Raw genomic sequence first — 11,793 nt, forward strand, 5'->3', positions numbered from 1 at the left:
TCTCTCTCTCTCTCTCTCTCTCTCTCTCTCTCTCTCTCTCTCTCTCTCTCTCTCTCTCTCTCTCTCTCTCTCTCTCTCTCTCACAGGGTTGGAGAGGAGGGGGTTGAGGGAGCAGCCGGTAGATGGTGGGGGGATGGGGCGACCAGTACCCCCACTCCCTCAATTTGGTGCAGTGCTGTGTGGGTTTACTCCTTGTCTACTATTTCTGTAAGTAGTAGTAGTAGTAGTAGTAGTAGTAGTAGTAGTAGTGGTGGTGGTGGTGGTTGGAACAAATAGATATAATATTAAAAACCACAATCTCTCTCTCTCTCTCTCTCTCTCTCTCTCTCTCTCTCTCTCTCTCTCTCTCTCTCTCTCTCTCTCTCTCTCTGCAGGTGCCATCTCAGTGTCATTTGTCCATCGTATGTACACGGTCTGGAAGCGCAACCCTTTGAGAAACCGATGCTGGGCTGCGACGGTGTTTGCTGTGTGAGTCTGTGGAGTTTTAAAGTCACCCTGCCCTTCTCTGTCTCCCCCCGGTCTGTTTATCTAAGCCACCCCTATGATTCTCTCGTTTTCTTTATATTTATGTAAGTCACCCTCTCTATCTGTATGTTTATCTAAGTAACCCCTATGATTCTACTCTCGTTTTCTTTATATTTATCTAAGTCACCCTCTATGTCTCTATTTAAGCCACCCCTATAATTCTATTCTCGTTTTCTTTATATTTATCTAAGTCACCCTCTATGTCTGTCTATTTAAGTCACCCCTATAATTCTACTCTCGTTTTCTTTATATATATCTAAGTCACCCTATTTAAGTCACCCCTATGATTCTACTCCCGTTTTCTTTATATTTATCTAAGTAACCCTATCTATTTAAGTCACCCCTATGATTCTACTCTCGTTTTCTTTATATTTATCTAAATCACCTTATCTATTTGTCACTTCTACTCTCGTTTTCTTTATATTTATCTAAGTCACCCCTATGATTCTACTCGTTTTCTTTATATTTATCTAAGTCACCGCTATGATTCTACTCGTTTTCTTTATTGTTTAAGGTACTCATGCTCTGTAATATGTATCGATAATATTTTATAATTAATGTAATGTCTTGATCTTGATCTTGGAATCTTTGTATATGGTAATGCTTTGATCTTGATCTTTAAACTTTTTGCAGTGAAATTTTTACTTAAACTTATCCTTTTTTATTTAATTATTACATATTTTGACTTATTCCCATTCAGTATAAAAACATTTCATCTTTATTCTTACTTCAATCCTTTTTCGCTATTTCTCTCCACTCCTATTCCAATTCTTTATCAATCTTTCACCTCTCCTTTTTACAATTCCTATTCCAGCTTTTAATCGACCTTTCACCACGCCTTTCTACCACTAACCACGCCCCCCTCCCCCTCCTAACAGGCTGGTGGTGCAGGCGGTGTACAGCTGTGTGAGTCTGTCGGTGGCCGGGGGCGTGGCAGCGAGGAGCGGGAAGTTCCAGGCCTAAGCGCGGTGCCTGCCTATCTGTGGCCCTTGTCTCTGTTGTGGCCGCTGCTGGCTCTCCCGCTTAACGAGTTCATTAAGCATAAGGAGATCAGGTGAGTAGTAGTAGTAGTAGTAGTAGTAGTAGTAGTAGTAGTAGTAGTAGTAGTAGTAGTAGTAGTAGTAGTAGTAGTGGGGAAGGGAAGAGAAAGGGAATATTTGAGAAAGAGAAAGGAAGATAAGAGGAAATTGTGTGTGTGTGTGTGTGTGTGTGTGAGAGAGGATGGGGGTAACAGTACAGTAACACTCTCTCTCTCTCTCTCTCTCTCTCTCTCTCTCTCTCTCTCTCTCTCTCTCTCTCTCTCTCTCTCTCTCTCTCTCACAGGATCAACGTGAGGTACCAGAAGAAGGCAAGGTTGCTGTTTGGAACGAAGCTTGGGATGAATTCGCCATTTTAATTGCTGGTGGTGGTGGTGGTGGTGGTGGTGGTGGTGTGTATTTCAAAACTATATTAATTTGTGTTTCTCTCTCTCTCTCTCTCTCTCTCTCTCTCTCTCTCTCTCTCTCTCTCTCTCTCTCTCTCGTTTTTTTTTCTTTAATATTCTTCTTCTTTGTTTTTTTGCTCTCTCTCCTCCTCCTCCTCCTCATCCTCCTCCTCCTCCTCCTCCTCCTCCTCCTTTTCTCCTTTCTTTTGTTTCTTTTTTGTTGTTGTTGTTGTTATCTTCATTTTCTCTCTTCTCGTTTCATCTTCTCTTGTTAATCTTTGCCTCTTCTTCTTCTTCTTCTTCTTCTTCTTCTTCTTCTTCTTCTTCTTCTTCTTCTTCTTTATTTAATCTTCTCAATTCCTTATCATTTCCTCTTCATATTTTCTTCCTCCTCTCTCTTGTCCTCTTCCTCTTCCTCTTCCTCTTCTTCTTCTTCTTCTTCTTCTTCTTCTTCTTCTTCTTCTTCTTCTTCTTTTCTACACCACCAAATACTTAAAATTGCTTATACAAACAGACAGACAGACAGACAGATTTACTCTCTCTCTCTCTCTCTCTCTCTCTCTCTCTCTCTCTCTCTCTCTCTCTCTCTCTCTCTCTCTCTCTCTCTCTCTCCTAATCCTCTTCTCTCTATTTCTTCTTCCTCCTCTTATCTCCTCCTCCTCCTCCTAAATTTCTTATCTCTCTCTCTCTCTCTCTCTCTCTCTCTCTCTCTCTCTCTCTCTCTCTCTCTCTCTCTCTCTCTCTCTCTCTCTCTCTCTCTCTCTCTCTCTCTCTCCCCAGATTCAATTTTACACACACACACACACACACACACACACACACACACACACACACACACACACACACACACACACACACACACACACACACACACATACATTTTTATATTAAGTTATTATTATTATTATTATTATTATTATTATTATTATTATTATTATTATTATTATTTTGTTTGATTTTAATTTAAGAAAAAGAAACTGCCAATATTTCTAACTTATTACTATTATTACTATTATTATTATTGTTATTATTATTATTATTATTATTATTATTATTATTATTATTATTATTATTATTATTATTATTATTATCTTCCTCTATTCTTTCTGTGGTGTTATATGTGTAAGTGTAATTAGGAGGAATAAGAGAGAAAAGAGAAGAAGGAAGAGAATAAAGAGAAGAGGAAGGAGAGAAAATGAGGAAGAAGAAAAAAATGAAGAGGAGGAGGAGGAGGAGGAGGAGGAGGGGGAAGTGAACAAAAGAGAAAAGGAAAAACAAGGAACAGAAAAGGAGGAAGAGAGAATAAGGGGAATGAGAAAAATAAAGAGAAGAGAAGAAAAAGAGGAAAAACAGAAAAATAAGAAAAGGAGAATGAGAATAGAAGAAAAAGAAAAGAAGGAAGGAAGAGAGAGAAGAAAAGGAGGAAGAAAACGGAGAAAAAGAAGAAAAGGAGAATGAGAAAGAGAGTAGAAAAAGAAAAAGAGAAAGAGAACAGAAAAAAGAAGAAGAGAAAAAGAAAAAGAGAAGAGAAGAAAAGAAAACGGAGAAAAAAGAAGAAAACGAGGACGAGAAGTCAAGAAAACGGGATGAGAGAGAGAGAGAGAGAGAGAGAGAGAGAGAGAGAGAGAGAGAGAGAGAGAGAGAGAGAGAGAGAGAGAGACTAATATTTCCTGTAACTACTCATTAATTACACACAAGTACAAAACGTGTCTAGAAACTGCAGGGAATCAGGGTTAAAGGAAGACCGGCTGGGAATTGAAGGGGTAACTAAAGTATTTGTAATTATAATGGTAGTTGCTAATATCTTCCTTCTAATTGACTCTGTGATTAAATATATGTTAAAAAAATAATATTGTAAGGGATTGTGGGTAATATTTTATTTTATTTATTTATTTATTTATTTATTTATTTATTTACTTACTTATTTTTTGGGTAGGGGTGAAAGGGTTAAAATATACGTTTGAAAAAATGTTGCTAGGGATTGTGGGTAATTTTGGGTTAAAATATATGTAAAAAAAAGTTTAAATATATGTATTGGTAGGGATTGTGGGTAAATTTTTTTGGGCTAGGGGTAAAAGGGTTAACGATCATGTCAACTAATGCTTCCTTTTATAAATAGTTTGTAAATAATAATAATAATAATAATAATAATAATAATAATAATGAAGGATAAAATTATGTAAAAAAATAAATAAATAAATAGTTTTTCATCAATGTGTGAAAGAAAATGGAAAGTTTGTAAATAATAAGAAATTTGAAATAATGTTAAAGAAAATGGGAGATAAATTAGTTTTTCATCATTGTGTAAAAGAAAATGGAAAGTTTGTAAATAATATGAGGAAAATTGATGATATAATGTTAAAGAAAATGGGAGATAAATTAGTTTTTCATCAATGTATAAAAGAAAATGGGAAAGTTTGTAAATAATGAGGAAAATTGATGATATAATGTTAAAGAAAATGGGAGATAAATGAGTTTTTCATCATTGTATAAAAGAAAATGGGAAAGTTTGTAAATAATGAGGAATATTAACTTGCTGATCAAAATTATGTAAGAAAAAAATAGAAAATAAATTAGTATTTCATTAATATATGTAAAAAGAAAGTTTGTAAATATAAGGAAAAAAAAATAACTGATCAAAATTGTTGAAAGAAAAGGAAAATAAATTAGTTTTTCTTCAACATGTGTAAAAATAAATAAATTTGTAAATAATGAGAAAAAAAATAGAAAATAAATAGTTTCTCATCAATATTATGTAAAAAAAGTTTGTAAATAACGAGAAAAAAATAGAAAAAAATGTAAATATAAAAAAAAATAGATAAAATAAACAAAAAAAAATCAAATATGCAAAACAAAAAAAATATTTGTATATAAAGGGTTAAATAGCAAAATTTGTATATATTACGAAAAAAAAATACAGACTCCTTTTATGTGTGTGTATATTCGTACGTCTGTATATATTTTTGTGCGTCGTGTGTGTGTGTGTATGTGTGTGTGTGTACGTACAACCGTTTTTCCAAGGCAGCTCGTGTACGTGTGTGTGTGTTTGTACGTCCAATAAAAGTGAAGTGATGTTATTGTCTTTGTTTGTTTGTGTGTGTGTGTGTGAGTGTGTGTGAGATGGAAGAAGGAGGAGGAGAAAGAATAAGAGGAGGAGGAGGAGGAGGTAGTGGTACAGTAAGGAAAAGAGGAGGAGGAGGAGGAGGTACAAGAGAGGGAGGAGGAGGAGGAGGAGGTACAAAAGAGAGAGAAGCGAAGGAGGAGGAGGAGAAGGAAGAGAGAAAAAGAGAGGAGGAGGAGGAGGAAGAGAAAAACAGGAAGAGGAATAGAGAAGGTACAAGATAGAGAAGATGAGGAGGAGGAAGAGAGAAAAAGAAGGGGAGGAGGAAGTGAGGAAGAGAGAAAAGGAGGAGGAGGAGAAGGTACAAAAGAGAGGAGAGGAGGAAGAGAAAAAGAAGGGGAGGAGGAAGTGAGGAAGAGAAAATGAAGAGGAAGAGAGAAAAGGAGGAAGAAGGTGAAGAAAAGAAAAAAAGGAGGAAATGAAGAGAGAAAACGAGGAAAGAAAAAAGAGGAAGAGAGGAGGAGAAAAAAAAAATTGAAAACTGTTGTGTGTGTGTGTGTGTGTAACAATCCCAGCACTCGGCCTTGTCACTTCCCTCACACACACACACACACACACACACACACACTCGGAACTCACCCCAAGCCCTCCCCCCACCCCTCCTCCCCCTGTATGCTCCCTAAGGATAATATCTGTCTTGCATTGGTCCCAAATTAACCACAATGCAACCTAACCTAACCTAACCTAACCTAACCTAACTTAACCTAACCTAACTTAACCTAACCTAACCTAACCTAACCTAACTTAACATAACCTAACCTAACTTAACCTAACCTAACCTAACCTAACCTAACCTAATTTAACCTAACCTAACCTAACCTGTTCTACCCCACCCTCCCCTGCCCTGCCCTCCACCACACCCAAAACACCTAATAATCTTTCGTCTATTTTTTTATATAACTTTTCATTACAATTTTGAAAGCCTTAATATATTCAAAAGTGTTTATTTTTGTCTGTCTAACCTAACCTGACTTGCTCCCCCCTCCCCCGCCACTGCCACCAAGCCAAGCCGAGCCTAACCTACACCAGTTTAACCTGACCTAACCTGATTTGCCCTACCCTGCTCCCTGTCTCCCCACTGAGCCTAACCTAACCTAACCTAACCTAACAGTGATCTAACCTAACCTAACCTGCCCTAACAGTGATCTAACCTAACCTAACCTAACCTAACCTAACCTAACAGTGATCTAACCTAACCTAACCTAACCTAACCTGCCCTAACAGTGATCTAACCTAACCTAACCTAACCTAACCTGCCCTAACAGTGATCTAACCTAACCTAACCTAACCTACCTGTCTCCCCACTGAGCCTAACCTAACCTAACCTGCCCTAAACATGTCTAACAGTGACCTGACCTGACCTGACCTGACCTGACCTAACCTACCCTGCCCACAAACAGCAAGATTTTAACATTAACTAAATGGAGAGGAGGAAGACGAACAAAATCTTTCACAAACAGCAAGATTAATTAAAGTTTAGTTGAGTGACATGACGACACTGTACAAGGAGCGCTGAACGAACGAGAACTTAAGAAAGGCCTTTAATTACATAGATAGCAATTAAGGGAAGCGCTGAAAATATGCAAGGTTGACATAGATATTGTTGTAGAAAGGATGAAAGCAATATATATAGTGAAAATAAACTTGATATTTTTTTTTCTTTTCATGTACGAGAATAATGACAGGAAGTGAAAGTAAACAAACAAACAAAACAAACAAACAAACAAACAACTGCAGGTGTACTAAATCAACAACACTTCTAATTCCTCACCTAATACTGAATAAAAAACAAATAAATAAAATAAATAAATAAATAAAACAAACAAAAGGCAACAGAAAATCGAGACCTGTCATATGGCAACACGCAAGCTTCCGCCATCTTGTTTGGGGCTCCGGGACAAATAGGTTTAAATCTACGGCGCGGGAAAAAAAAGTCAATAGAAAACCTGCACCATTTTCTTTTGTATTGCAGGGGAAACTATGATAAAAAAAAAAAAAAAAAAAATCAATAGAAAACTCGCACCATTTTCTTTTGTATTGCAGGGGAAACTATGATAAAATAAAATAAAAAAAAATCACAATAGAAAACCCGCACCATTTTCTTTTGTATTGCAGGGGGACTATGATAAAATAAAATAAAAAAAATGGAGTTGCAAAAGCCTTACATAGAAAACGAGATAGAGAGAGAGAGAGAGAGAGAGAGAGAGAGAGAGAGAGAGAGAGAGAGAGAGAGAGAGAGAGAGAGACAAACTGAAAAACATGATAAATAACTAAAATAAAATCACTAAGAGCACACACACACACGAACAAACAGACCAACGATGAAATAGGAGCCGTTGCAAAGTCTCCACCCACAAATATGAACTGCTGTGACCACCACCACCACAACAAACCCTTTCGCCTCATTTCCCAGCCTTCCTAACCTCCGCCACGCCTTATAAACTCCATCAACACTTCAGAGACCATAATGCACCTCTACAACCAAGAAGAATGGCGGACAGGCATTAATAACTGAAATAATAGGATAGTTTTTCATCACCACCACCACCACCACCACCACCGTGACTTCTAAGCACCACACACAGCATTCCTAAGCATCGTCATGTCTCTGGGTGCTCGCTAATACACTACAGAGGTTCATGTATCTGTATAACCAAGCAGGAGTAGTGGGCATGTGTTATTAAGAGAAATAATTAGGTTTTTCTTACTTGTTTTGGCTGGAGACTTGAACCACTGCCATCTTCCTTCCTCTTCCTCTTCTTCTTTTGCCTCGTGACGCTGTGATGGTCTTTTTAAAGTTTCGTTTTGGTTTATTTTTCTAGTTTATGTTGCTTTATGTGTTCTGTCTGTTGTTTATTTATTTATTGTTATCTTTTTCTTCAGTTTATCGTGTCATATGAGTAATAAACTGAACTTTACAAAAAAATATAAAATTCGCGGGAGATTTGAAACTCGACGTGCCTAATATATATTTTTTTCTCAACTACTAGTATTTATTTATCATTAACTAAAAGGAGAAACAAAGAAAACTATATAAATTCCGGTAAATAATGATGCGATTTTATAACCAGATTGGGGAATAACGGACGCTGCAACGAGAAATATATATATATATAAAACATTTTTCGTACTGTTTATATTTGTGGGGATACAGGAAACGTCAATTTTGTGCTGTAGGAATGAAAGACTCAGAGAAATTGAAATATATATGAAGGAATGCTAAAATTATGTACAAAAATCCTTAAAGATATATATAAATACGTAATAATTTTTTTTTTTTTCATTTTCTCTTAATCAGTAAAGCAAATAAATAAAATCATCTATTTTCACACACTCTCTTAAATAAAAAAAAATGTCTATCATTAAGAAAATAAATAAAACAATATAATATCATGAAATCGTTAAGAAATACACAGAAAAACCTTATAAATTACACATTAAGGAAACTCTCTACTACTACTACTACTACTACTACTACTACTACTACCATCAATGCATAAACACCAACTTACAAATGAGTCTTGATATGCTTGGAGACATCCTTCTTAGCCTTAAAAGTCTTGCCACACAGATCACACGTGAACTCCCTTGAGCTAAAATGGCGTTTGGTGTGGTGATTTAACTCATAGACAGTAAAGAACCACTTACCACACTCTAAACACTCGTAATTCCTCGACCCGTGTGTGAACTCGTGTCTTTTTAAGTTGGAAAGTCGAGAAAATACCTTATTGCATTGTTTACAAGCGTGTCTAGCCTCGTTTGAGTGCGTTACAGCGTGCGTTTTCAAGTGGGACTTTTGCACGAAAGTTTTGCCACATTCCAGGCATTTGTGGTTGCGTGTGTCCGTGTGTGTGTGCGTGTGGTGTACCAGTGCACTCCTGCGTGTGTAAGTCTTCCCGCACTCAAAGCATTCGTGTCTCTTCACCCCTGCGTGTGTCATTAAATGTTGGTTAAGTGAACTTCTGCGTGTGTACGTCTTGCCACACACCTCACACGTATTCTGCTTAATGTACATGTGTGTGAATAGATGCTGGGTTAAATGATTCTCTTTAACAAACCTTCTTCCGCATTCAGTACAGACAAAATTCCTCTTGGCCGTGTGTGTGTCTGCGTGTCTGGCTAACCAAGAATCTTTATTAAATTTCTTGCCACAGTCTGAACACTCGTGGCTTCCAAGGCCTTCATGTGTTTTGTGGTGCCTCCTCAGCTGACTTGCATACCTAAAGTGCTTGGGGCAGTGCTGACAGCGTAGTGGTCTTGTGTTTCCTTGTTTGTCTGTTTGTGTTTGTGTTTCGCGCTGTTTTCCTTGTTTTTTGTTTGTTTGTTCTTGTTTCTCGTGAGGTGCTGTTTGTTTGTTGTTTGTGTTCTTTTGTGTGTTTTGAGTGGTTCCCGTTTTCTTCGTTTTCTGTTCGTTTTCGCCACCTGTGTTTACTTGTGCGTCTGTTTGTTGGTGTTGTTGTTGTTGTTGTTGTTGTTGTTGTTGTTGTTGTTCGTTGCTTTCCTTTTCTTCTCTTTCTTCTTCTTCCTTCTCATTCATTTCGGTTATCATGTGTCTCTCTATCTCCTTTTCTTCTTTATCATCAGTCATATAACTTATCATGCGTTTGTCCTCCTCCTCCTCCTCCTCCTCCTCCTCCTCCTCCTCCTCTTCCTCCTCTTCTTCTTCTTTTCCATCAGTCATTTCTCTTTCTCCCTCTTCGTAATTATTTTCATCACTAATTATTCCATTCTTCTCCTGTTCCTCCTCCTCCTCTCCTTTATCACTTACGCCTGTTTCTCTATTTCCAGCTATCAAATTTCTCTCCTCTTCTCTAATTATCTCATGTTTGTCTTCATTCCCTTCTTCTTCTTCATTCATTCTTATCATTTCATACACGAAGCCTCTCTCACACCTTCCTCTTCTTCTTCCTCTTCTTCTTCTTGCTGTTCCTGTGCTGTGCTGCTCCCCTCCCAGCCACAGCAGTACAGGCTGTTCAAACACACAAACAAACACAAAACTAATATTAGAAACTGAATTCTGATACTGTTTTTAATGCTGGAAGAAAATTTAGGTGTTGGATGGGTAAAAAAAATCTCTCTCTCTCTTTTTCTCTCTCTCGTGTGAATCTTTATATAGGTAATTAATGATATCACCTCCATTTATTATCCCATCTCTTTAAAAAAATACTTATTCTCGTAATTAAGCTGTTTCTTCTGTCTGTTAACAGCATACAAGCACTTGGCTGAGTCCCCTGAGAGGCTGAGTCCCCCTAACTCTGACCTGAATCACCTGACCCTGCCTGACCCGAGTGCCTGACCTATATATATATAACAAGCCATATTTGGTGCTTAAGTGTCAATGAGAACAAGAGGAGGCGGAGGAGGAGGATTAGACACAAGAAATAGAAGAGAATGAGTAAGAGGAGGAAGATAAAGAGGAGGAGGAGGAGGAGGATTAGACACAAGAAATAGAAGAGAATGAGTAAGAGGAGGAAGATAAAGAGGAGGAGGAGGAGGAGGATTAGACACAAGAAATAGAAGAGAATGAGTAAGAGGAGGAGGAGGAGGAGGAGGAGGAATATATACGAGTATGTTAAGAAAAAGGAGGAGGAGGAAGAAGAAGAAGAAGAAGAAGAAGAAGAAGAAGAAGAAGAAGAAGAAGAAGAAGAAGAAGAAGAAGAAGAAGAAGAAGAGGAGGAGGAGGAGGAGGAGGAGGAGGAGGAGGAGGAGGAGGAGGAGGAGGAAGAAGAAGAAGAAGAAGAAGAAGAAGAAGAAGAAGAAGAAGAAGAAGAAGAAGAAGAAGAAGAAGATGATGATGATGAAGAAAGAAAGAAAAAAAAGAATAAATAAATAAAACTGATGCATTTAAGAGAGAAAGTATGTGAGGCGGCAGGGTGTGTGACGGGTCTGGCAACACCTGAACATTCTTCCCACAGCACAGAGTAGAATCTCCTTAGGCACTCGTGTCAATGTGTGGTCCCTTCGTCTTCCTTGCCCCTTGCCCAATCAAAACACCTTCACTTTCAATCAATTCCACACTACCACCAATATTCTGAGGTTTAAAAGGACTCCCCACACAACAGGAGGCCGGTGACTCTAACAACACATATTATTAGAGTTCCTGAAAAAATAATAAGTAAAAAAACAAAAAAAAAAACAGTAGGGTCTTTAATTAACACAACAACAACTACATCAATGAAAAACGCCTCCTGTCACACTTGTTAACCCATTACGAGTCTCCCCCACACGCCAGGACACCCCTACCTCACCGACATGACAGTTTAAATACCCAAGATTCACTGCGCTGCCTCCCACCCAGTGTTCACCTCATATTGGGCAGTTCAAGACGATAATTCTATTAAATATATTTCACTAAAGCTTAAAAAAACACAAAATGAACGTCACACACACACACACACACACACACACACACACACACTCTCTCTCTCTCTCTCTCTCTCTCTCTCTCTACATGCAATAAACAGCACCACAAATCCAGAAGTCAGTTTTACATACGAGGCTCAGATCGTAAACAACCTCCTATCTCTCTCTCATTTACCTTTATCTCGCTGTTTTTCTCCTCCCTCCCACCTCTCAAGCCTTCTCTGGCCACCTCTCTCCCTTCTCCCTTCCTCAGCAAGCCGGCAGAAGGAAGGAGCGAGGAGAAAACTTGATAAATGTAAGGAGAAGCGGGAACTGTAAGAACAACACGGTCTGGGTGGAGGATTCGGCGGGGCACAATTTC

General features: G+C 38.0%; 2 protein-coding genes across 2 annotated transcripts in view; one reads left to right on the forward strand and one right to left on the reverse strand.

Moving 5' to 3' along the window:
* LOC135095472 (transmembrane protein 94-like) overlaps positions 1-5,023 on the forward strand; it is a 24,052-nt gene extending 19,029 nt beyond the window's left edge. The window contains 5 exon segments of the mRNA XM_063996320.1: positions 87-207; positions 368-468; positions 1,404-1,484; positions 1,487-1,579; positions 1,849-5,023. Coding sequence (XP_063852390.1) covers positions 87-207; positions 368-468; positions 1,404-1,484; positions 1,487-1,579; positions 1,849-1,921 — 469 coding nt within the window. The 3' untranslated portion in view covers positions 1,922-5,023.
* On the reverse strand, positions 2,285-11,793 carry LOC135095533 (zinc finger protein 883-like). The gene is made up of 3 exons (XM_063996411.1): positions 11,608-11,793; positions 7,778-10,038; positions 2,285-2,424 (listed from the first exon to the last, which is right to left on the reverse strand). Exon 2 carries the CDS (start codon positions 9,934-9,936, stop codon positions 8,578-8,580), a length of 1,359 nt encoding a protein of 452 aa, XP_063852481.1. The 5' UTR covers positions 9,937-10,038; positions 11,608-11,793; the 3' UTR covers positions 2,285-2,424; positions 7,778-8,577.

Source organism: Scylla paramamosain, chromosome 49 (assembly GCF_035594125.1).
Source record: "Scylla paramamosain isolate STU-SP2022 chromosome 49, ASM3559412v1, whole genome shotgun sequence".
Lineage (NCBI taxonomy): Eukaryota > Metazoa > Arthropoda > Malacostraca > Decapoda > Portunidae > Scylla > Scylla paramamosain.